The sequence below is a fragment of the Danio rerio genome, chromosome 6 (genome assembly GCF_052040795.2).
Source record: "Danio rerio strain M-AB ecotype USA chromosome 6, GRCz13ab, whole genome shotgun sequence".
Taxonomy (NCBI): domain Eukaryota; kingdom Metazoa; phylum Chordata; class Actinopteri; order Cypriniformes; family Danionidae; genus Danio; species Danio rerio.
In genome coordinates, this window is record NC_141026.1 from 61102501 (window position 1) to 61130000 (window position 27500).

Below are 27500 nucleotides of genomic sequence, written 5' to 3' on the forward strand. Positions count from 1 at the left end.
CAACGCAACACACACAAATAATCTGACAAAGGGTTAAGTAATATAATTAATTTATTTATATATGATTTTTTTTAGCTTGTTATAAGAAAATCTTGCTTTTGAAATACACTATAGTAAAGCACTTTAATCTGTTGTGGTGATTCTACAGTTGCTTTAGTAACACAACTACAGTAATTGGTCTGCTGTGGTGATTCTACTGTTGCTTTGGTAACAACCACTATAGTAATTAATCTGTTGTGATGATTCTACAGTCACTATGGTAACACAACAACTACAGTATCTGATCTGTTGTGATGATGCTTCAGTTGCTATGGTAACACAACAACTATAGTCATTGGTCTGTTGTGGTGTATCTACAGTTGCTATGGTAACACAACAACTATAGTAACTGATCTGTTGTGGTGATTCTACAGTTGCTATGGTAACAAAACAACTATAGTAACTGGTCTTCTATGGTGATTCTGCAGTTGTTATGGAAACTACCACTATAGTAACTGATCTGTTGTGGTGATTCTACAGCTGCTATGGTAACACAAAAACCATAGTAATAGGTCTTCTGAGGTGATTCTACAGTTGCTATGGTAACACAACAACTATAGTAACTGATCTTTAGTGGTGATGCTACAGTTGCTATGGTAACACAACAACTATAGTAACTGATCTGTTGAGGTGATTCTACAGTTGCTATGGTAACAAAACAACTATAGTAACTGGTCTTCTGTGGTGATTCTGCAGTTGCTATGGAAACTACCACTATAGTAATTGATCTGTTGAGGCGATTTTACAGTCACTATGGTAACACACCAACTACAGTAATTAGTCTGCTGTGGTGATTCTACAGTTGCTATAGTAACGCAACAACTATAGTAATATAAACAAGCGAGCCAATGCTGTAGTTTTCTACAACTATAGGCTATTTAAGACTAGAAAACACTACAGTCTACCGAATTACACTACAGTATTTATTGCAGTCTCTCAGTTCACTATAGCTAATAATACAATATATGATACTGTGATATATAAAGTAATAATAAAAGAATTGACTAGAGTATTTACTCTACATATTTTTCATGTGGGATGAGGTGTAAACCAGCCAACCCGACGCATGCTTTGATCAGAGTTTTGATTTCAGAATGTGAGAATACTGATTATAAACTGTAAATATTGTTCCGGTTCTCACCAGCACAGAGGCGTTGGAAATGAGATCAGACTCATTACAGTGAAATGTGTGAGGATTGAGTGAGTGATTACATTCATAAAGCTGACGTCAATGTGGGACACTCGCATATGACACACTTTTAAAACATGGAGATATGATCTGCTCAGTTTCAAACCCATATTCTGAAATATACACATACAGACCCATACAAGCGTAGAAAGACTATTAATGCTTGTTGTGTAGCGTCTATTTTAGGTGCATTGTATGTGATTTAAAATATGCTTAATAGAAATGCCAAGATGTGCATTAATGTTGAATATATGCATACAAAAATATATGTCGGAGGATAACCTTTTATTTGGGTAAGAAAAAAAGGGGTCACACTTTATTTTGCGTTACATTGCATCAGTGCCTTTTAATATCTGCACGCTGATGATGCAGTGATTTATTGTTGCTCTGCTTCGCTTTCTCAGGCCATACAATCTTTACAGTCTGCTTTTAATATTGATCAGTCTCATCTAAAGGATCTTGAATTGGTTTTAAATAACGGCAAATCTTAATGAATGATTTTCACAAATAGTCCCAACCCTGTGCAGAACCAACCATTAATTACCACTGCCCAAGCTGAAAAAATAAAATTAGTGTCCAGCTATAAATATTCAGGCTTTTTACTCGATCAGGAGTTTTCCTTCAAAGCACACGTAGCAAATTTGGCTCAAAAATTGAGAGTTAAGCTAGGGTTTTACTATTGAAATGCATGCTGCTTTTCTCCTACAGCTCGTAAACATTTGGGTTTTGCAACATTTTTACTATTGATTGACTATGGTGATGTTTTATAAATGAATGCTTCAACTAAATGTCTTCAGCCTTTAAACCTAGACTATCACAGTGCTCTAAGGTTTGTTACAGGCTGTCAGAGACTTACTCGCCATTGTGAACTATTTTGCCAAAGCTGAGTGGCCTTCTCTGTATGTGAGAAGGTACACCCACTGGATGACTCTAGTCTTCAAGGCCTTCCCTTCCTTGCATTTTTCTCTTTCTCTGACTTTGTCGCTTGTTTGTATTTATCGTGTGCGTTTAGAAATAACCCGTCTAACTGTGTATTTGGTTGTTGCTCGTTTCTGTGTGCACGTTATCCATCCGTTATTCGTACATCGTTCTTAGTTTATCGTTGTTTACGAGGCTTGGACGAAGCGGACAGGTAAGAAGGTCACGTGACATACATATTGCAACACATAGGACTACTCTGCTGTCTAGTACACTAGGTTAAGGACGAGCGCCACTCCTTGTACTTTTTGGATAGATAGATAGATAGATAGCCGCTTGCGTCCCTTCTGCCAGCTCTCTTGTTTTTTTCCGTCTTTATTTGTCTCAGGGTTGTATATATTGTAAATAGTATATTTTCAACCCAAGCTCATTCTGGAAACATAGCCCCGCGGACCTTTCTGGAGACCGCGATTTACGTGGCCGGAAGTACGTACGGACGCGTTTAGTTTTTCCGAGCGAACGCCGCGGGGGGGTGTGGCGCCGCTCCGCTCCTCCTCTTCACGTTCGCCGGCCAGCGGCTCGCCTCCGAGTGGAGGGCTTTCCAAATGCAACCAGTTTGTCCGCTTAGCTCACAGAGTTGCGTCGGCGGAGCGGAGGCCCCGGAGGAGGAGGAGCCGGCCACAGGGACGACGATCGGGATCGAGTCTGGGGAACAGCGGTTCCGGAAATCAGGTAAGACGAAAAACGGAATCCGAAAAATAAGGGCGAGAACGCTGCGGGATCCGAAAACGCGGTCGAAATCGAAGACGAGGGCTTTTGCTTTATTATTTTTTTCTGGACGGCTTTTGCAAACCGTTGCCCGGGTTTAGGGAAGGAGGAGGAGGAGGAGGAAGAGGAGGGCGGCCGTGTCGGCCGAGTTGGCCGATCCGGCGGCTTTTCGCGCGAGAACAGCGGCCACTCGCGGATCCACAAAAACAAAAAACGCTCGAATACGTACCTCCCGGGACGTATCTCGCGGTACGCAGAAACGTCCGCAGGGCTACGTTTTCACAATGAGCCTGGGTTGTATATTTTTGTCTTACTTACTCTTTCTTTATTTTTTATTAATTTGTTGTTGTTGTTCACTTTGGGAATTGTAAATAAAAGCACACATTTTTTGGCATTACTTTGGTTGTCTTTTGCACTCATTCACTGTTTATAAATATATAAATATATATATAAATATATTTTAATTAAATGAATGTCAAACCCCACTATCCCCTAGATTACCATCAGGGGTTTGTAACATTGGAATCTTGGATTACTCTTCAGTCTGAACTAAAATTGTCTGAGCTCCTCCCAATCACATCTATTTAACAAACACCAGCAGTCCATTTCTCAATGTATGTTCTTTTAACATATTGTAATGTGGTATAGCTCAACAACTGAACTGTATTATTTATTATCTTAATTTTCTACTTATTATTAATATTATTTATTTATTTTTCATAAGTCATGTGTTGCGGATCTCTTGGCCAGGTCACCCTTGTAAATGAGATCTTTATCTGGTTAAATAAAGAATATACAATGCCAATTAATTCTCATTAGATTATTAGTAGCCTGTTAGGTTGGAGTTATGCCTCATTCACACGGGGGTCAGCATCAACACTTCCTATTCACTTTGAATTGGTGACGTCAAGCATTGTCAAACTGCATTGTGGATCCGTCGGCGCCGCTTCAGAGGTGTTGCTCGCTGCAGAAGTTGGGACTAGCTCAACTTTTCAAGCGCCGACGGAAACGTCAGCCAATCAGATCGCTGTATGCAAATACACCAGCTAGACTGTGGCCTAATGCTGACTGAATTTCATTGGCTGACGCTGCTATGACGATCGCGTCAGCCCCAACTTCAGACACGCCTTCAGTCAAGCGTTGATGCTGAAGCCCCGTGTGAATGAGGTGTAAGGGTTGGGGTTGGTGTGAGTTGATATGGACAGTACTTGCAAAGTTTATTATAGTCAGTTAAATGTCTGTTGAAGGAGCAGTATCAGCAGACATTAACCAGACAGACCACTAACACTCAAATGGACCGTCAAAAAAAGTGTTACCAAAAATGTGTACAAACTCTGATGTAAACACATGTAGTGAATAAGAGTCATCAGTCTGCATGCTGTGATGTAGTTTTTGACAGATGATGATCAGATATAAATGTGTGTTTGAGGGACTTTGCATTAATGGAGTTTGCGGCTTTCCATTGGTAGAGATCTGAAATGTTGCTTTGCTGACTGTAAAGCCGTCAGTCTGTCGTCACGATGCTTTAGTATTATTATTGTTCTTCTATTATTATTCCCTTCAGAACTGTCTTGAGCATCTGTCTGCGCTCCCAAAGAGTGTCTCATGCCTCCAAAAGATGCACGTTTTTAAATAACATCAAAATCACAAAGGGTTAAAGGAATAGTTCAACCAAAAATAAAAATGTACTCATTTACTCTCCTTGAAGAAGTTTTTCTTTCCAACATTAAACACAAAGTAATATATTTTTAACAAAGCTAAAAAAAAAAATCGGTAACCACTGACTCAATAGTAAAAACAAATATTGGAAGTCAATGGTTCCAGCATTTGTTTGAACTCTTACAGGTCTGAAACAATTAAAGGGGGAGTAAAATGTTAAGTTTTTGATGAACTGACCCCTAATCTTTTAAGCCAGGCTCATTGGAAACATGTGTCCACGGCTAAATCTTTGAGAGCTGACAAATATGTACCCTGGACTACATCTTCTTGCAGTTTTCATTCTCACAAATCCACTAGATTACTAATAGCAACCTGCACATATATTCATATATTGTAAATCTGTTCATAGCTTATCCAACCTGTATATAATGTTCATAGTACATCCATCTGTAAATATCACCATAGTTTTCTATAACTGCACTTTATAACTTATTCCTGTATCCTGCACTTGCTGCTATTGCACTGCTGGTTAGACCTAAACTGCATTTCGTTGCATTGTACTTGTACATGTGTAATGACAATAAAGTTGAATCTAATCTAATCTAATCTAGAGGGCGCCGTGTACATTTTGAACAATCTCAAATAATTACTGGGGCACGTTCCTCATAAATCCACCAGAGGGCACTGTGTATGCTTTTTCAGTTCTCATATATGTCTCGAGAGTGCCATTCGTGGCTGCTGTTCTAGCGTAAATCCACCAGAGGCCAACTGACTGACTGACTGACCGACCGACCGACTGATAAGCCCCCTAACCTCTTTTCCCTAAACCCAACTGACAGTGTTTTCAAAAGCAACCCAGAAAAAGAAAAGCCCTCGCAGCCGCCTGATTTTTACCACGTTTTCAGATCTTACCATGCTCTCACCCTGCTATTTCCCAGCAGGCACACAAAATCATAAGACATTAATATTAGGTTAGATTTAGGTCGTGACATCAGGTGACCAAAATTCAATGTCTAGCCAGCGTCTAAGAACAATTTTATTTTAACGTTCAAAAACGATGTCAAATTACATTGATATTTGGTTGATTTTAGGTTGTGCTGGAAAGTGACCAAAATCCATTGTCTGATAGATATCATAGTGCAAACATACACACAACGTCAAGTTGTAACATCATTGGACATTGATATTTGCTTGATTTTAGGTTGGATGTAAGACATTGACGTTGGCATGACGTTGGGTTCTGACCTCAAGCCGATTTTCAATGCCAAACAAAGTCCAACGTCCCCACAACGTTGGGGTACAACGTCAATATGACGTCCTGTGCCTGCAGGGTTACTTGTTTATTTATTTTTATTTTTGCCTTGTGCCTTTGTTTTATCTGCTTTCAAAAATAATTCTTTTATCACAGTCAACTTTTTGCATCTCAAGTCCGCCAACATACATGGCGAGCTACTGGACAAACTGGTAAAAGCCGTCCACGCGGAGGTAAATGGTCGGCTGGTACCCCACAAGTCAACCCCCCCGTAGCATTAATTTTAAAGATGAAATGCAGCCATAAGTAACTCTGGCTACATAATTTGTGCTCTATAGAAATGCATACGGGGGTACGTTTGCACAATGAGCCTGTGTTTGGCTTTTCCTGGACTCAAACCCTGCTCCACTCCAAATCCCAAGCATCATTTGTGGTGAGCTATCAAGCACATCAGTCACACCAGAAAAGCCATTTGGAGGTAAGCAGTCAGCAGAGTCACCCCATAATGTTTGTTTTACACCTAAAATGCAGCCATATATACCCATGAGCACATATTTCTTGGTTCTCAAAAATGTACACCAGGGCACATTTTCCAAATGAGGCTGGGCTGGAAACTTTCTTAAACTGCAAGAGAAAAACATTTTGGTTTGTGGCTTCATTGTTGTGGTGTAAACCATAACTGCGGCTGGGGTGGGGGTGGTTATAGGTCTGTACCAAAAGGGGGTGTGGGGTGAAGGGTGGTAGCATGTGAGTTATGTGATTGAGGGAGAGGGATATGGGTGTGAAAAGCAGAAGACTCACTGGTCATGCTGAGGGGTGTTTTGCGAGGTGTGTGTTCCGGGTCAGTCCAGCTCTCGGCTGCTGGACTGCTGGACTCTGTCTCCTCGCTGGCCGTCAGACTGAGTTTATCCTGAGCATCTCTGCTGTCCAGAGCCTCCATTCCCCAAACACTGCCCTCATCCTCACCCTCAGAGCCCAGGCAGCGCTCCACTTCCCCTGAACACACACACACACACACATGCATGTTACAATGTGCACTAAGGACATCACAATACTCAGTAACACTTAATATTAATAATCATTCATTTTTTTATAGCACCTTCAAAACAAAACTCTCAAAGGAGTAATAATAATAATAATAATAATAATAATAATAACATAATTACATAAAATGCAAAAATAGCTGAAAAATTTTATGCAGAGGATAAAAATGTATGATCTATATAAAAATAGGGTAACATATAAAAAACAGTATAGTAAAATAGTAAAGTACAGTATAGTGTAATAAAATAGTAAAAATAGGATACTAAAAATAGTATAGTACATAAAAAGAGTCAGAAAGACTAAATTTAAAACCAATAAAAAAATACAGACAGCACTCCACGTACCCTGAACACACACACACACACACACACACACACACACACACGCACACACACACACACACACACACACACACACAAACTGGGCACAAGGGATGCCACAATATACTGTGACACTTAATAATAATAATAATTTGATAATAATTAAATGATAATAATATTAATAATAATAATAATAATAATATTAGAATTATAATATTAATAATAGTAATAATAATGATAATGATGATGATGATAATAATAATAATAATAATAATAATAATAATAATAATAATAATAATAATAATAATAACGATAATAATGTTAATAATAATAATGATAATAATAATGATGATAATAATAATAATAATGAGGATAATAATAATGATGACAATAATATTAATAATAATGATGATAATGATAATATTAATAATAATAAAAAGAAGAATAATAACAATAATAATGTTAATAATAATAATAATAATGATAATAATAATAATAATAATAATAATGCAAATAATAATAATAATAATGATAATTATAATAATTTATTTTCATATAGCGCCTTTAAAACTTCATTTTCAAAGCAATTTGCACTTAAAAAATACAGTTATGCAGAGGATAAAACAAAAATAATATATATGCAAAAATAAAACAAGACAGAAACTGATCAAAAATACACACCTACTTTATTATACGATCATTCAAAGAACTATTAAACTATTATTATTATTATTATTATTATTATTATTATATAATAGATTATTATATCCCGGCTGGGTCAGTTGGTGTTTCTGGCGTGGGTTTCCTCCGGGTGCTCCCTCACAGTCCAAACACATGCGCTATAGGGGAACTGATGAACTAAACTGGCTGTAGTGTATGAGTGTGTCTGTGTGAATGAGTGTGTATGGGAGTGTATTAAAGTGTGTCATTAGCAAAAATGTTGAGGTGTAGAGGGGAAATTTTTTAAAAATAAATTTTAATATTCATTCATTTTCCTTCAGCTTATTCCCTTATTTATAAGAGATTGCCACAGTGGAATGAACTGCCAACTATTCCACCATATGTTTTACACAGCGGACGCCCTTCCAGCTGCCATCCAGTGCTGGGAAACACACTCAGCTACACAGACACTCATACACTACAGCCAATTTAGTTGATCAATTCCCCTTATAGCGCATGTGTTTGGACTGCGGGGGAAATAGAGCACCCGGAGGAAACCCACGCCAACATGGGGAGAACATGCAAACTCCACACAGAAACACCAACTGACCCAGCAGAGACTCGAACCAGCAACCTTCTTGCTGTGAGGCGATCGTGCTAACCACTAAGCCACTGTGATGCCCCTAATTTGAATAATTAATGCATGTTCTGTCTGTGATAGCGTGGGTTTCCTCCGGGTTCTCCGGCTTCCCTGCAGTCCAAAGACGTGCGGTACAGGTGAACTGAATAAGCTAAATTGGCCGTAGTGTATGAGTGTGTGTGTGTGAGTAAGTGTGTATGGGTGTTTCCCAGTGCTGGGTTACAGTTGGAAGGGTATCTGCTGTGTAAGACATATGCTGGATAAGTTGGCGGTTCATTCCGCCGTGGCGACCCCTGATTGATAAAAGGACTAAGCTGAAAAGAAAAAGAATGAATGAAGTTAAATATTAATGCATGCATAATTAAAAGCCATATAGAGAGTTTAGATCAGCATGAAATCATAAATAAAACAGCATGCAAAACAGAACAGACACAAACATCTGCTGAGCATGACATGAGTATAATGTGTGAATTAAACAGATTAACAGTTGCCAACCAAAATGCGGAGATTAAGATCTTGTGAAAAGAGTTAACATTAGACAGAGCAGATGAAGAAGAAGAAGACGTGTGAAGTTCTCAGAAACTGTGTCAATGCAAACATGACATGAACACACACACACACACACACACATACAGTGAACACATACATAATACAAGCACACACATGATACACAGCACACGCACACTTACGCTCTCTCTTTAACACACAAGCACACACATACATAACATGCACACACATATGATACACACACACAGTACATCCATACATAACACAAGCACACACATGATACACACACACACCCTCTCTCACATAAACATACACAGTTCATGTAACACCTGTGTCATACCCATGTCATTATACAGATTTGTGTCCTGATATGTCACAAAAACACGTACACACACACACACACACACACACACACACACACACACGAATGCAGGGAGAACATGCAAACTCCACACAGAAACGCCAACTGAGTCGAGGCTCAAACCAGCGACCTTCTTGCTGTGAGGCGACAGCACTACACAGACTCATACTTCCCTTTAATTGCTGCAGTGTTGTAAAGTCAGAGATGTGTGTTGTGCAGCAGATGAAAGAGTACGCAGTGTGTGTGTGTGTGTGTGTGTGTGTGTTTACTATCAGCTGCTCTACAGTTAGAAACACTCTTCAATGATCGCCACCACAGCTTTTTAATCTTCACAGATCAAGAGCTGTGTGTGTGTGTGTGTGTGTGTGTGTGTGTGTGTGTGTGTGTGTGTGTGTGTGTGTGTGTAGTATTCTGGGTGTGGAGCGCATGGGAAAATCAAGACCTGGAAGCTGGTAGATATTTATATTTAACTGCGAACACACACATGCAAGCGCATGCGCGCACACACACACACACACACACACACACACACACACACACACACACACACACACACACACACATGCAAAGACACACACATACACAGTATACACAGTACCCACACATACACTTACTCAAACACAACACTGCACACACAGTACATACACACATACATAAACACAAACATACAGTAAACAGAAACACACACAAACAAACACACATGTACACACGCACACAGTACACACACACACAGACACGTACATAAACACAAACATACAGTAGACAGAAACTCACACACACTCTTGCACACGAACATACAAACGTGCGCGCGCACACATACACACAAACCTACAGTAGACAGAAACACATACTGAACACAGACAAAAGTACACACACTGTACACAAACACACACACACACACACACACACACACACACACACACACACACACACACACACACACACACACACACACACACACATACATTACACAAAAGACAAACACACACACTTATGGGTTTCCTCAAGGTGCTCCGGTTTCCCCCACAGTCCAAACACATGCGCTATAGGCGTTTTGATCAACAAAATTGGCTGTAGTGTATGAGTGTGAATGAATGAATGAATGGATGAATGAATGAATGAATGAATGAATGAATGAATGAATGGATGAATGAATGAATGAATGAATGAATGAATGAATGGATGAATGAATGGATGAATGAATGATTAAAACAGCTGTGGTCAATAGTATTCACCCCCTAAAGATTCATTCATTTTCTTGTCGGGCTTAGTCCCTATATTAATCCGGGGTCGCCACAACGGAATGAACCGCCAACTTATCCAGAACATTTTTACGCAGCGGATGCCCTTCCATCTCTAGAAAACATCCACACTCGAACCAGCGACCTTCTTGCTGTGAGGGCACAGTGCTACCCAATATCTAGTCTAATATTATTTACTGTCATCATGGCAAAGAGAAAATATATCAGTGATTAGAAATCAGATATTAAAACTATTATGATTAGAAATGTGCTAAAACTTTTTTAAAATAGTGAATTAATTATATAAATGAACCAAATTAGTATATATATACACACATTTTCTGTATTTTGTGATTTACAAGTGTGTTCTGTGTATTTAAATAAATATTTGGATTTAATGGCATGTCAGCAACAAATAATTCAATAAACAAAATACAATTAAACACCACAAACAAATAAACACGTCAATTAAATAAAAACATTAACGTTAATATATGATATAAAATCCAATATTATCAATAATATACAGTATGTCATAAAAGGCATTTCTGCAACAGAATGATGTAAGAGTTGCATGTGATGTCTCATTATTTACTCTCTCACTCTTGTGACGACCCCAGGATTTCAGTATGGATGTGGCAGATCCTGATTGGCTGCCTGGTTGCTCACCAGTCGGTTCAGAGCATATAAATGCCAGTGTGTGCTAGCTTCAGGAGGACGGTGTGTCTACGGGTCCTCGTGTCAAGACCATCTCTTGATTTCTGCAGCCTTATGGTTTTGTTCAGCATTATTTATAAGTGTAGTTAGAGTTAATTATATCCTTTATTGTCCCCTAGACATTTGTTTGTTTGTTGATTTGTTGTTCTGTTTAGTTTTATGTATAATAAATAAGTTGCAAATACATTCTTTTGTTGTCTGAACTCTTTTATGTTGCGACTCGAACGAGGGGGTCGTAACACTCTTCTTATGCTAAAACTTTAATTTAAAATAAATAAAAATCCAACATAATAATTAAAATATAATATAAATGTATATTAAAATATGTTTTGTGGTGTCATTAAAATGATGATCATCAGCTGAGGATGCAATTTTGCTCCCTTCATGCAGAACGTGTTTAGTAATGACAGTAAAGCTTGAGAAATGAGTGTGTGTGTGTGTGTGTGAGCGTAAATGACTCGATTAATGCAAATAACACTTAGGAGTTGTGGAAAATATTCTGTATGTGTATGTGCGTGTGTGTATGTATGAGCATGAATGACTCGATCAATGCAAATATCACTTACGACTTGTGGAAAGTTATAATCTGTGTGTGTGTGTGTGTGTGTGTTTATTAGCAGCTCTGATCAGTACAGGAAGCTTTAGTTTCAATGCGGCTGTAATGGAACAAATAATGCAATGCTGACGTGTGTGTTTGAGTGAAGCCCACTGCTCATTTATAAGTAACACAATGTACATGTCAAACACGTGCTGTTCCCATCAGCTCACTGCGGAAACACACACACACACTCACACACACACACACACTGCATATGTCAGCCAGGGCCTGTCATGTTATGACTGTGCAAAAACACGGGCGATCAAACCATGAGTGTTACAGTTTTCATTTCACATTCAAACACCAAACACACACCACACACACACACAGACACACAGTGCATCTCCTCATAGATACACCTTCCTGATGCATAAAACTACTTAAATAAATAAAAATCTACAACGTACTCTCCGTAATTCAGTCAACAGCATGTTTTTTTTGTTGTTGCTCCAAATAGACTCCAAAAAAAGCAGATCATAAGCACATCACTGAAGAAAACCAGCAATATATAAATAAATATAAGCAAATAAGGAAAATAATAATAATAATAAATGACAAAATTATAGTACAACAGCAGAAGAATATAATAAAAAAGGGTACAAATAAATAATATAAAGAGGAAAAAAACTAAATAATAAACAAAAGAATTAAATAAATTGAAGAGAGGTGTAACAATAACAACAACAACAATAATAATAAAACCATTAATAAAATAAAATAATTAATTAATGAAAAAAGAAAAATAATAATGCAAACAAAGAATGAAAATACCAATAAATTTTGAAATAAATTAAATATATTTAAGAGGAAAATTATAATAGCAATAAATTAAGAGGAAAACAATGATTAATAAGCAAAAAAAATAATAAAAAACTAATAAAGTAAAGAGGAAAATAAAAATATTAAAATAGCAATAAATAAGTAAATAAAGATTAAACAATAATATAAATGTTAATAAATAAACAAACAAATAAATAAATAGAGGAAAACAATAATAAAAAATTAAATGAAAAAAATAAACAAATTAATTAAAAAGGAAAATAGAAATATAAAAATAGAAATAAATATATAAAGATTAAACAATAATAAAAAGGTAAATAAATAAATAAATAAATAAATAAACATATAAATAAAGTGGAAAACAATTATTAAAAAATGTATTAACTAAGAAATAAATGAATAAAAAAGCTAAATAAAAATATAAAGATAGAAATAAATTAATAAAGATTAAACAATAATGAAAAAGGTAAATAAATACAAATAAATAGAGGAAAACAACAATAAAAATGTTTATTAACTAAGAAATAAATTAATTAAAAGCTAAATAAAACTATTTAAAAAATTAAACTAAATAAATAAATAAACATTAAAAAACAATAAAGATGTAAATAAACAAAAAACTAAATAAGTAAATAAAGAGGAAAACAATATTAAACATTTTATGAATAAAGAAATAAATTAAATAGAGGAAATTAAAAATAGAAAATAGAAATAGACAAATAAAGATTAAACAACAATAAAAAGTACATCAACAAATAAATAAATAAATAAAGAGAAAAAAATTAATAATAAAAATGCAAAAATAAGTAAATAAATAGATAAATAAATAAATAAAAACAAGATGCCATCCGCAAACAGCAGAAGTACTTTTGATCATATTTCTGTTTGCCTGGCATATGAAGCTGATTTTCCTGCATGTTTTCTAGTGATGTCTGCAGCGCCGGCTCTGTTCTGCATTATGTGTCATTTACTGTAGTGACAGTCAGGATGGCTCAGATTATCTCTGTGTGTGTGTGTGTGTGCGTGTGTGTGTGTGTGTGTGTGTGTGTGTGTGTGTGTGTGTGTGTGTGTGTGTGTGTGTGTTCCAGAACATTCCTCGCTCAGGCTTTATTTCACACAGTAAATCTGCAAATACACTCTCATAGCAGCAGCCAATGAACAATTCACAAACATTAAGCATTTATTAGCAGTTTTAGAAAATGTCACATTAATAAAAAATTGATTGAACTATTATTGATAAATATTTTTTCTCTTTGCTTATAAAATTATGACTTTTTATGCTTCTTTTTTGTGTAAATTGAACTGCAAAAAGCAATTGTTACCTTAAAGAGTCAATTGTTTGCTGAATAAATAATAATCATGTTTACAGTATACTGTAAGTTGCACTGTTATATTAAATATTTATTTGTGTACTGAATAATAACTTTATATGAAACAATGTTTACAGTATAACTTGCATATAAAAATTATGTTTAAGTAAAAATTTCATAGAAAAATTGCATTTACAGTATGGAATGCATATAAAAAACTACATTTACAGTATAAATAGCATATAAAAATATGTTTACAGCATAAATTGCATATAAAAATCACATTTACAGTATAAATTGCATATAAAAATGATGTTTTGGTAAAAAATGCACATAAAAATAGAATTTACAGTATAAATTGCATATACAAATTACGTTTAGAGTATAAATTGCATATACATATTACGTTTAGAGTATGAATTGCATTTACAAATTACGAATTGCATATACAAATTATATATGCAATTAAATTAGAGTATGAATTGCATATACAATTTACGTTTAGAACATAAATTGCATACATAAATACGTTTAGAGTATGAATTGCATATATAAATTACATTTAGAGTATTAATTGCATATATAAATTACGTTTAGAGTATGAATTGTAAATAAAAATTACGTTTAAAATATGAATTGCATGTAGATATTACATTTAGAGTATGAATTGCATGTACATATTACATTTAGAGTATGAATTGCACATATAAATTACGAATTGCATATACAAATTATATATGCAATTAAATTAGAGTATGAATTGCATATACAAATTACGTTTAGAGTATAAATTGCATATACATATTACGTTTAGAGTATGAATTGCATATACAAATTACGTTTAGAGTATAAATTGCATATACATATTACGTTTAGGGTATGAATTGCATTTACAAATTACGAATTGCATATACAAATTATATATGCAATTAAATTAGAGTATGAATTGCATATACAATTTACGTTTAGAACATAAATTGCATACATAAATACGTTTAGAGTATGAATTGCATATATAAATTACATTTAGAGTATTAATTGCATATATAAATTACGTTTAGAGTATGAATTGTAAATAAAAATTACGTTTAAAATATGAATTGCATGTACATATTACATTTAGAGTATGAATTGCATGTACATATTACATTTAGAGTATGAATTGCACATATAAATTACGAATTGCATATACAAATTATATATGCAATTAAATTAGAGTATGAATTGCATATACAAATTACGTTTAGAGTATAAATTGCATATACCTGTACATATTACGTTTAGGGTATGAATTGCATTTACAAATTACGAATTGCATATACAAATTATATATGCAATTAAATTAGAGTATGAATTGCATATATAAATTACGTTTAGAACATAAATTGCATACATAAATATGTTTAGAGTATGAATTGCATATATAAATTACATTTAGAGTATGAATTGTAAATAAAAATTACGTTTAGAGTATGAATTGCATATACATATTACATTTAGAGTATGAATTGCACATATAAATTACGAATTGCATATACAAATTATATTTGCAATTAAATTAGAGTATGAATTGCATATACAAATTACTTTTAGAGTATAAATTGCATATATAAATTAAGTTTAGAGCATAAATTGCATATGCAAATAACGTTTAGAGTATAAACTGCATTTATAAATTATGTTTAGAGTATGAATTGCAAATACAAATTATATTTACAGTATAGATTGCATATAAAAAATTATATTTACAGTATAAATTGTATATACAAATGATGTTTAGAGTATAAATTGCATAATATAAATAAAATTTACAGTATAAGTTGCGTATAAAAATTACATTTACAGTAAAGATTGCATATAAAACTATATTTACAGCATAAAAATGACTTAAGTATGAATTGCATAATAAAAGTTACATTTATAGTATAAATTGCATATAAAAATTACATTTACAGTATAGATTTCGTATAAAAATATCTTTACACTATAAATTGCATATACAAATTACATTTACAGTATAGATTGCATAATAAAAATGACATTTACAGTATGAATTACATAATAAAATGATGTTTACAGCATGAATTGCATAACAAAAGTTACATTTATAGTAAAAAGCGCATATCAAAATTACATTTTCAGTATAAATTTCATATAAAAATATCTTTACACTATAAATTGCATATACAAATTACATTTACAGTATAGATTGCATAATAAAAATGACATTTACAGTGTAAATTGCAACTAAAATGACGTTAACAGTATGAATTACGTAATAAAAATGACATTTACAGAATGAATTGCAAATAAAATGACGTTTACAGTATGAATTGCAAATAAAATGACGTTTACAGTATGAATTGCAAATAAAATGACGTTTACAGTATGAATTGCAAATAAAATGACGTTTACAGTATGAATTGCACAATAGAAATTACATTTATACTATGAATTGCATAAAGTTACATTTACAGTATGATTGCTCATTAAAATTACATTGCAGTATAAATTTCACTGTAAAACTTAAATTGTTACCTTAAAGAGCAATTTGTTTACTGAATAAAATTGCATATAACAATTGTTTACAGCATAAATTGCACTGTAAAAGGACATTTTTATATTTAAAAAATTATTTTGTTTATTGCATACACAAATTGCATAAAAAAAATCATGCTTACAGTATAAATTGCATTGCAGAGAGTTATTTTATCCTTCAAAAGCACCGTTTACCTGATTTAAAATGTCATTTTAGCTTCAAAATACCAGTGAACCAAAAGAAATTCACCAACTCACACCAAATGCATTTATATTTTTGATTTAAATTTCAATATACAAACAGAACATTTGAGCAAACGCTTCTTCCTGTTCTTTTCCGGACATATCGTACAAGTTAAAATGGATTTGTATTGTGTTGTTGCATTATTTAGCTGTGCTTTTGTGCTTGAAATAGCATCGAAATAAGTCTGAAGTATATTGGATTTATTAAAAAACTATCAATCAATCTGATTAATGCCTTTGTTTATTAACATTATTAATGTTTTTTTTTTAACTTTGAAATCAATTCCAACGCCTAAATAAAGTGTTTGTTTTATTTAAAATATCAATACATTTGATTAATGGCTTTATTTATTACCATTATTGACGTTTTTGTTTGAAATCAAGCCCAAAGTCTAAATAAAGTGTGTTGGAATTATTAGAAATATCTAAATAAATTTGATGAACATAACTAAAGATACTAAAATAAGCAAATGTCGATTTCAACGCCTGCCAGCATTACTAAAATATTGATTTTGCTTCTAATTCTATTTTGATTTCAGCTTCTAATGTACAAATCAAACCTAGAAACCTGATCTGAAAGAACAAACTTTCACTTTTCCTCAGTAAAGGAATACAGCAGAGCAGTCATAAAGGATGGAGGCGTTTCAAAACACTCATTCCTACCTACACAGATACACACACGCATACACGCACACTACATGATGACATACACCGTGTAGCGTTTTACACTCATTTTTACACTCGGATTTGCATTAGTGACAAAGTGTGAAGAGCAGCGCAAACGGGCTTCACAGAAAACAGGAAACTGCTGAAAACAATTCAAAAATTCGAAAATTCAAAAATTCCTTTGAAGCGCCGCAGCTCGGTTCTATTTAAAGGTCAAGATGCAGAAGATGAAAGAAGACATCAAAGGCGGATGCAGATCTAAATAAAACATCAAAGACAGGCTGACTTTATTAGAGGTTTTACCTTGATTGAGATTTCAGCAAACATCCAGCAATCAGCAGTGAGAGCGAGCACAAGTGTCTGACTCGGCTAATTTTCACAGTGTGTCAATGAGTCACATCACAGCTACAACACACCCACGACACACACACACACACACACACACACACACATACACACGTCATGCAGCCATCGCGGGTCAAACGTGGACGCTTAAAGCTTCATCTGTGACTGGAGAAAGTCTTGCTGGAGCTCAGAGTCTGATAAGAGTTTCTTCAGATGAAGACGATCAACACATCCTGACACGCTTCAGCTTCTCTGTGTGTGTAGTGTGTACTTTGAAATCCTAAAACCAAAAGTCCCTATGAGTAAAGCAATACTAGTCATTTCTAACCTTGAGGTAAGCGAAATAATCGTATGTCAAAAGAAAAAGCAAGATTATTCTGCTGACCCCACTGGCAGATCATTTTACTTGTTTCAAGGAAAAACACTTTATTTTGACTCGTTATTTCTGAAAACAAGACTATATTCTTTTCTTCTCTAGAAATAATCCTTGATTTAGGATTGATTTTAGATATTTGGACTAGAAACAAGACACAAAATATAAGTAAAGTATTTTTTGTAGTGTGTGTGTGTGTGTGTGTGTGTGTGTGTGTGTGTGTGTGTGTGTGTGTGTGATTGAGCGTGTACCTTGTAATCCTAAACAGGGGCACAACTGCACATTAACTGATGGGTATGCGGCTTCAACTCCCCCCCCCCCCCCCCCCCCCCCCCCCTCAATCCAACTATATTTTAAAACAGGCAAGTGATAAAATGTGGAAAATATTTCCATCAATAAATTAAAGATATTTTTTCATAAAGCTATTAATATGCTTTAAAAAATACAGTTTCGCAGTTCTGAACACAACTGAAATAGTATGAAGTAGTAAAAGGTATAATTACATTAAGCATGTTAAGTCGCAAAGAAATGCATCTCATACCACCCCAAAATTCATCTCAGTTTAATTTTCCCTCACTAAATGATTATAGCACCTTGACTAGCCTTGCTTTTGGACTTTTTGTACTACATTTGTCAAAACAAAATCATAGACATGGGAGACCTAAAGGGCAAAAGAACATTGTGATTACTTCTCACATGCATACTGTGAGAAGTGTAAGGTCTGTCTTTGCCAGAACAATTGACTGAAACTGCAAAAAGTGAAATAAAAAAGACTGTCAAATGTTTAGTGTAAAAAAACAACAACCCAGAAACAAACTGTGTGAAATGTTCTATTTAATTGAAATGTTATAACTTTGTTTGTAGCTAAAATTAAAATAGTTTTGAGCTAAGAAGTTACCAAAAGGCCTGATGAATCAATATGATACATAATAAATTCATAAAAACATGTATATGGTATAAAAAATGGGGGGGAGGGGTGGAATGATTTTTTAATTTAATAAAATACAATATTATACGCGTATAAAATGCTAAGTAAATATTTTAACTATATATATATATATATATATATATATATATATATATATATATATATATATATATATATATATATATATATATATATATATATATATTATTAATATTATTATTATATTATATATTAGATATATATATATTATTATTAATATATATTATTTGAAACTTTTAATATGGATAATTTAAAAAATAGTTGTGGCACAATGGCGCCCCCCATGTGTGGCGTCCCTATGCACCTCATATACTGCATACCCCCTTTTTGTGCCACTGATCCTAAACCAAAAGTCCCCACAAGTAAAGTAAAACCAGTCATTTCTATCCTTGTGGGGACATTATAATTGGTTTATCTCATAAATCAGACAGAATAACGTGTTGTGGAGGTGTAAATATTCAGGTTGTTTGCTGTGAGGGTTGAGTTTAGGGTTGGGGGAAATGTAGAGAATATACAGGCATATTACACTGCCAAAAATGCTTTCTTTTTTAGATTTTTTTGTCTTGTTTCTAGTCCAAATATCTAAAAATTGTTAAATCAAGAATCATTTTCTAGACAAGCAAAAAATATTCCTGTTTTTATAATTAATAAGTAAAAATAAAGTGAGTTTTTCCTTAAAACAAGCTAAATATTCTGACAATGGGGGAAAGTAAATAATCTTATTACAAAAGCAAACACAAGATTACTTCGCTTATCCCATTGGCAGATTATTTTGCTTGTTTTAAGAAAAAAATCACTTATTTTTGGCGCATTTTTCCTTAAATTCGCCAAATTCCTAGAATTTTTTGCTCGTCTAAAATGTTTGTCTAAATTGAGTGTGTACTTTGTCTTCCTTAACCAAAAGTCCCCACAAGTGTAGCAAAACCAGTCATTTCTGACCTAGTGGGGACATTTTAGTTGGTTTGTCTAATAAATCAGACAGAATAACGTGTTGTGGAGGTGTAAATATTCAGGTTGTTTGCTGTGAGGGTTGAGCTTAGGGTTGGGAGAAATGTAGAGAATATACAGTCATATTACACTGCCAAAAATGCTTTCTTTTTTAGATTTTTTTTGTCTCGTTTCTAGTCCAAATATCAAACATTTCTTAAATCAAGAAGCATTTTCTAGACAAACAAAAATATTGTCTCGTTTTCATAAATAATAAGTAAAAATTAAGAGAGTTTTTCCTTAAAAAAGCAAAATAATCTGCCAAAGGGGGAAGCAAATCTTGTTTTGCTTTGAACTAAGATTATTTTACTCACCCCATTGGCAGATTATTTTGCTTGCTTCAGGGAAAAACCCACTTCATAATAGTAAGCATTAACATTCAATATTAAGAACTTGCTCATGCATAAAACAGCACTGACAAATAATACGATTATGAATGTGTATGGGGGGGGGGGGGGCATGGAGCTTTAATGAAAATGTGTAATTTGTTAATAAATTAAAAGTATAACTTTCACACATATTATTATACATTACATATTACAACTTATGAACTTGTTAACAATAAAACACGGCATATGGCAGCTAACTAAAGTAAAACAAATCAATATTACAAAGTGTAACTTTGATAGTCTATTAGGCCTACAGGGAAAGTCACAATGTAAACAAAATAGTCTGTCTAGTGTAAGTCAAATATATAAATAAACTAATTTAAACACAACAACAAACAGAAAAGGTTTAAGAGAAATAATGTTGAAAACTGCAAACACAGACGAACCTTAAGATTAAAAATTAATAGGGGCAGCCGCAATCTTTACAGTAGAAACAGCTATAGTAAGTCTGTGTGTATCTGTGTGTGTGTGTGTGTGTGTGTGTGTGTGTGTGTGTGTGTGTCACCACAAACACAGACCTCTGACACTCATACTGTCAGCGATTCGTTTTGTTTCTGATGGGTTTTTTTTCAAAATGATAAGAAATATATATGTAGACGCACACACATGCAAACAGAACATGCTCAGATTACAATCTTCACGCATGACCATTTTTTTGCATGCTTGTATTGCAGTCGAAGACAGCTATTATTGAAAAACTGTTTTTAGATTTTTAATTTTACAGTATTTCCTGTTATATTTTGCTTCTGGAGAAAGTCTTACTTCTTTTAGATTACTACAATAAAAAGACAACATATATTGTTTAAGTAAAGGACAATTATTACTTTGGGGTCGGCAAATTAATCTTGTATTCACTTTGGAAGATAATTTTTCTTACCATATTAGCAAAAAACAAACAAAATGAACAAAACAAACAAACAAACAAACAAAACAAACGAACAAAATAAAACAAACAAACAAACAAAACAAACGAACAAAAGGAATAAATCAAACAAACAAAACAAACAAACAAACAAACAAACAAACAAAACAAACAAACAAAATAAATAAAACAAACAAACAAAAGGAATAAAACAAACAAACAAACAAACTAAACAAATGAACAAAATAAATAAAACAAACATACAAACAATAAAAATAAACAAAACAAACAAAACAAGCAAACGAAAAAAATAAATAAAACAAAGAAACAAACAAAACAAACTAACAACATAAATAAACAAACAAACATACAAAACAAACAATCACAATAAATAAAACAAACAAACAATCAAAATAAATAAAACAAACGAACAAAAGAACAAAATGAATAAAGCAAACAAACAAAATGAATGAAACAATCAAACAAAACGATCTAAACAAACAAATAAAATGAACAAAACGAACAAAATGAAGTGATGAATGTCTTTGCTTTTGTCTTCAGAGATTGTGTGTGCTCATTTTGCCATCTTTTAAAACCACACACACAAAACCCCCCATGAAAATAAATGTCATGAGTGTGTGTGTTTGTGTGAGTGTGTGTGTGTGTGTTTAGTTTATAATTAAAAAAACAATATCTGTCGATTAAGTAAAGTGGCATTTATTACTTTTAGGTAAGCATAAAAAATTGTAGTTTTTCACTCTGAAATAAGATTATTGGTACCTTATTGGCAGATTATTTTGCTTGTTTCAATGAAAAACTCACTTAATTTTGACTCTTTATTTCTGAAAACAACACAGTATCTTACACTTGTCTAGAAAAAGCTTCTTGATTTAGGAATTTTTAGATATTGAGACTTTAAACAACACAAAAACTCTAATTAATTAAAGCAGCTTCTGTGAACTAATTAAACATGCATAAAGAGACAAACCATATTCATCATCTTTTTATCTCAGATCAACTTCAGGAGAGAGAAAGAGTCTCCAGATTCTCAGAAAAACACTCAATGAGCTCAAACTCAGCTGAAAAATCTGCATCAAAACCTAAATTTGGCAACACTGGACAAGTTTAAAAGGATAGTTCATGCAAAAATTACAACTGTCATTATTTCCTCAATCTTCGCTTGCCAAAAACCGGAGATGTAGATTTAAACATTTAAAGATACTGGATGTTTACTGGACACTTAAAGATGTGTCTCTTTAAATATCTGGATGATAGACTGATTCAATCGATAGGCAGAAGTGTAGAATGATGAGGTGGGGCTTATGACAAGGGGAGGAGCTACAGATGAAGGGGAGGACCTATTGATTAAGGGAAAAGGTGCAGATGAAAGGGCAAAGGGGCCTGGGGAGGAGTGAAGGGGAGGGGCTGATGGTGAAGGGGAGGAGCTAATAATAATGGGGAGGAGTTGAAGATGAAGAGAATGACCTAAGGAAGGGAAGAAGTAGCCTGCAAAGGGGAGGAGCTGATGATGAAGGGGAGGAGCTGGTGATGAAGGGGAGGAATTAAGGATGAATGGGAGGAGCTGATGATGAAGGGTAGGAGCTGGTGATGAAGGGGAGGAATTAAGGATGAATGGGAGGAGCTGATGATGAAGGGGAGGAGCTGGTGATGAAGTGGAGTAGTTGGTGATGAAAGGGTGGAGCTGTTAATGAAGGGGAGGAGTTGAGGATGAATAGGAGCAGCTGATGTATAAGGAAAGGACCTAATGATGAAGGCAGGAGTTGCCAGCGAAGGGAAGGAGCTATTGATGAAGAGGAGGAATTGAGGATGAATGGGAGGAGCTGATGATGAACGGGAGGAGCTGGTGATGAAGGGGAGGGGTTGAGGATGAATGGGAGGAGCTGATGATGAACGGGAGGAGCTGGTGATGAAGGGGAGGAGTTGAGGATGAATGGGAGGAGCTGATGATGAAGAGGAGTTGATAATAAAAGGGTGGAGCTGCTGATGAAGGGGAGGAGTTATAGTTGAAGGGTAGAAGCAGATGACGAAGAGGAGGAAATAATATTGAAAGGGAGGAGTTTTCGATGAATAGGAGGAGCTGATAATTGAGGGGTGGAGCTGCTGATGAAGGGATGAAGTTACTGTTGAAAGGGAGGAGCTGATGATGAAGATGAGCTGATGATGAAGGGGAGGAGCTGCTGATGAAGTGGAGGAGCTGTTGTTGAAGAGGCGGAGCTGCTGATGAAGGGGAGGAGTTATTGTTAAAGGGTAGAAGCTGATGATGAAGAAGAGGAGCTGATGATGAAGGGGAGAAGTTGCCCGCCAAGGGATGAAGCTAATGATGAAGAGGAGGAGCTGGTGATGAAGGGGAGGAGTTACTGTTGAAAGGGAGGAGCTTATGATGACGAGGAAGAGTTGATGATAAAAGGGTGGAGCTGTTGATGAAGGGGAGGAGTTATTGTTGAAGAGGAGAAGCTGATGATAAAAGGGTGGAGCTGATGATGAAAGGGTGGAGCTGCTGATGAAGGGGAGGAGCTGATGATAAAGGAGTGGAGCAGGTAATGAAGGGAAGGAGTTATTGTTGAAGGGGAGAAGCTGATGATGAAGAGGAGGAGTTTCCATTTAAGCAAAGGGGCGAGTGATGAAGAGGAGGAGTTGGCGATGAATGTGAGGAGCTGCTGATGAAGGGGAGGAGTTACTGTTGAAAGGGAGGAGCTGATGATGAAGAGGAGGGGTTGATGAGGAAGGGACAAGGCTGGGGATGAAGAGGAGAGGTTGCCAATTTATAGGAGGGGCTGAATATAAAGAGGAGGAGCTACTGTTAAAGGGGATGAGCTATCGGGCAAGGTGGTTTGATTACTTTATTTATTTTAAATAGATCGAGCTAAATTCTACTATGTAAGTGATTACACCGCCTGATGATGATGAATGTGGCTGTACTGATGACAGACTGGATTTCTGTGTGCTGTTATACTCCCCTAAAGAACACATTTTAAAAAAACTGTTCTACTGTTTTCATCTGCCCTTAAAATGTTTACTTTATATTGTTTATTTTTGTATAGTTTTTTTACTATTTTGTTATAATTTTTGTAATTATTTCAAACAGTTTTAAACATCACAGAAAAAAACAAATATTGCAAAAGGGTTTTTTTTCCAATATTACAAAGCCCTACAATGTACAGTACTATAAATAAAATATAATTTATTTCCATTTTGAGTGATTAGTACAGCCCTAAACATGACAATAATAGATCGTTTTTAGCAAACAAACAGACAAAATTAGTTAAACAAACAAACAAACTAAAAATTATTAAAACAAACAAAACAAATTATAAAAACAAATAAACAAACAAAATAAAGAAAACAAAAACAAACAAACAAACAAACAAACAAAATGAACAAAACAAACAAACAAAATAAAACAAACAAACAAACAAACAAACAATCAAAACAAAAAACAAACAAACAAATAATCAAAACAAAAGCAAAAACTATCAAAACAAACAAAATGAACAAAACGAACAAACAAAAACAAACAAACAAACAAACAAACAACAATCAGAACAAACAAAACTAACTATCAAAACAAACAAACAAAATGAAGAAAACAAAACAAACAAAAACAAACAAACAAAAAACTATCAAAACGAACAAAAAAATGAAATGAACAACAAACAAACAAAATGAATAAAACAAACAAACAAAATAAAACAAAATAAAACAAACAAACAAACAAAACTATTAGAACAAACAAACAATCAAAACAAACCATTGAAACAAAACATCAAAACAAAGAACAAACAATCAAAACAAACAAACAAACTAACAAACAAAAATGAATTACACAAACAATCAAAACAAAATGAACAAACAAACAAAGTGATGATAGTCTTTGCTTTTATCTTTAGAGATGTGTGTGTGCTCATTTTGCCATCTCCTAAAACCACACACACAAAACCCCCCATGAAAATAAATGTCACGGGTGTGTGTGTTTGTGTGAGTGTGTGTGTTTGTGTGTGTGTGTGTGTAAACATGTGAAAGTTATTCATCAGAGTGTGACATACTGGAGGATCTTCAGTTTTTTGTCAGGTGATCCTCATTATTACTACACACTATAATAAAAAACTCTTGATGTTTGATATTCCAGCTGATAATGTGTGTGTGTGTGTGTGTGTGTGTGTGTCACTGATGTGTTTGTTCTGTATGTGTGTGAGTTTGTGTTTGTGTGAATGTGTATTTGTTAGAGTGTGTCACGGATGTGCGTGTGTGTGTGAATGTTTAAAAGTGCTTCATCAGAATGTTATATGCTGGAGGATCTTCACAGGTGATTATTATGGTCTGTTTATCAGCTTACAGACACTGATAGTGAACTTTAGCAGAGAAACAGCAGCAAACGCGTCTAATCTGCCCGTTAATGTGACGAGACACGAACACGTGCTGTGAGAAAAAAAGAGTGTGTGTGCGCTTCTTTCTCTCTCACTGAGTGTGTGTGTGTGTTTATTCATTCATTCACTTTTCTTCGGCTCAGTCACTTATTCATCAGGGGTCGCAATGTAAAAGTAAACGCCATTCTGATTATTGTTAAGTATTGTTTATTTACAGTGTGAATGTAGTTCTATTCAATTAGTTTGTCATGGGCGCCGCTTCATGAAATATGGAAGCATTTGTGTGGCATAATTCATTTTGAAATGTAACATGCAAAGTGGCAATGCAATATGTTAAATGGCAATGTGTTTCTGTATTTCACTTAGCATTTTCCAAGACATGTGCAATGTTTGCTGCAGAATGAAAAGAATCCATTTTCATTTAATAGATCACAACGAATGAAAATGCATTCTGGGCTGGCCACGCCCACATACGGCCGCCGTTGCTGCAAGGCTGGTATTACATTTGTCATCATGGCTGCAGCGAGGACTATTTGGTACATATGGCAGCATAAACATGGTGAAGTCTGTTCCTCAGCTGCTTCGTGAAGCTGCACAAGCCCTGGAGAGTGACATGGGAAATACTTTAGAAAACCAATCACCTCCTAGCTCAGTATTGTTGGTTTTAGGTTTGATATTCGGACATTTGCACTTGCAGTCGCAATGTATTAAATGAAAATGGATTTTTTATTTTTATTTAAATTTTGCAGCAAACATTGCATATATGCTTTAGAAAGTGCTAACTGAAATACAGAAATACCATTTAACACATCGCATTATCTTTTTGTGTATTACATTTTAAAATGAATTTTGCAAAAAACATCCCACGGTGTTACGCTGAAAATGTAACCCTGCGGGTTCCAGACATGAGTGTAAATGCATTTAGGACAAATAACATTTAAACGATCATTTTGCTACAGTTTCTGCTTGCACTTTATACACATCAAGTTCAGTTTGTGTATGGCAGACAAGTACCACCTCAGAAAAAAATGCCTCTCCAAGTACCACTATAACCAACCGTAGTGAAATGATGTAACGTAGTTTGCCAAATTAAGCAGGTACAGCACTGCACAGTTCAAAAACCAGGCAGAGTCATACTCATTCAACGAAATTTTATTCCATACAAAATATGAAGCTGATCAGTCAGTTATCATCATGTGGCTCGCGGTGCGGCATTCTGAAAAGTTAAGATGTTTTTAACTGTGGATGCCTGGAATAAACAAGCGCATTGCCCTGCAGTTCTTACTAATTTTGCTAGCCTGTGAGTTAAATTTTGATGCAACAAGAGAATACGCTGATTTTTCAAAATAAAAGATTTTTCAAAATAAATGATCGTTTATATATAAAATATATATAGACTCAGATTATATATAAAACGGAAATTCATGATTTTTGTGCGGCCGGCTAAATAAGAAATAAAGCACACATAATACTAAAATGTCAAAAATTCTAAATAAATACAATAAATAAATAAATAATTAAAAATAAAATAAACAAATAAAATAAAGAAAAATGTTTTTTAAAATTATTAAATATAGTAATGATAATAATAAAAATATTTAAATAAAAATAAAAAATTAAATAAACAAAAAAAATTAAAACAAAAATAATTTAAAAATAATAAAAATAATAATAACAAATAAATAATAATAATATAGTCAAAAAATCCAAAATAAAATAATCAAATAAAATAATTACTAATA

General features: G+C 34.1%; 1 protein-coding gene across 14 annotated transcripts in view; it reads right to left on the reverse strand.

The window, feature by feature from the left end:
* Window positions 1-27500, reverse strand: part of LOC141386403 (uncharacterized) — a 92158-nt gene that overhangs the window by 29427 nt on the left and 35231 nt on the right. For 12 of the 14 annotated variants that reach the window (XR_015494319.1, XR_015494318.1, XR_015494317.1 and 9 more), the window contains exon 2: window positions 6627-6821. Coding sequence is in view for 3 of the 14 variants with exons in the window: in XM_087258187.1 (XP_087114313.1) it covers window positions 6627-6821 (195 nt within the window). In the remaining 11 variants the exon portion in view is untranslated. Of the gene's footprint in view, window positions 1-6626; window positions 6822-17753; window positions 17888-27500 lie in introns of those variants that run through there. The other 2 variants (XR_015494323.1, XM_087258189.1) reach the window with 1 other exon arrangement.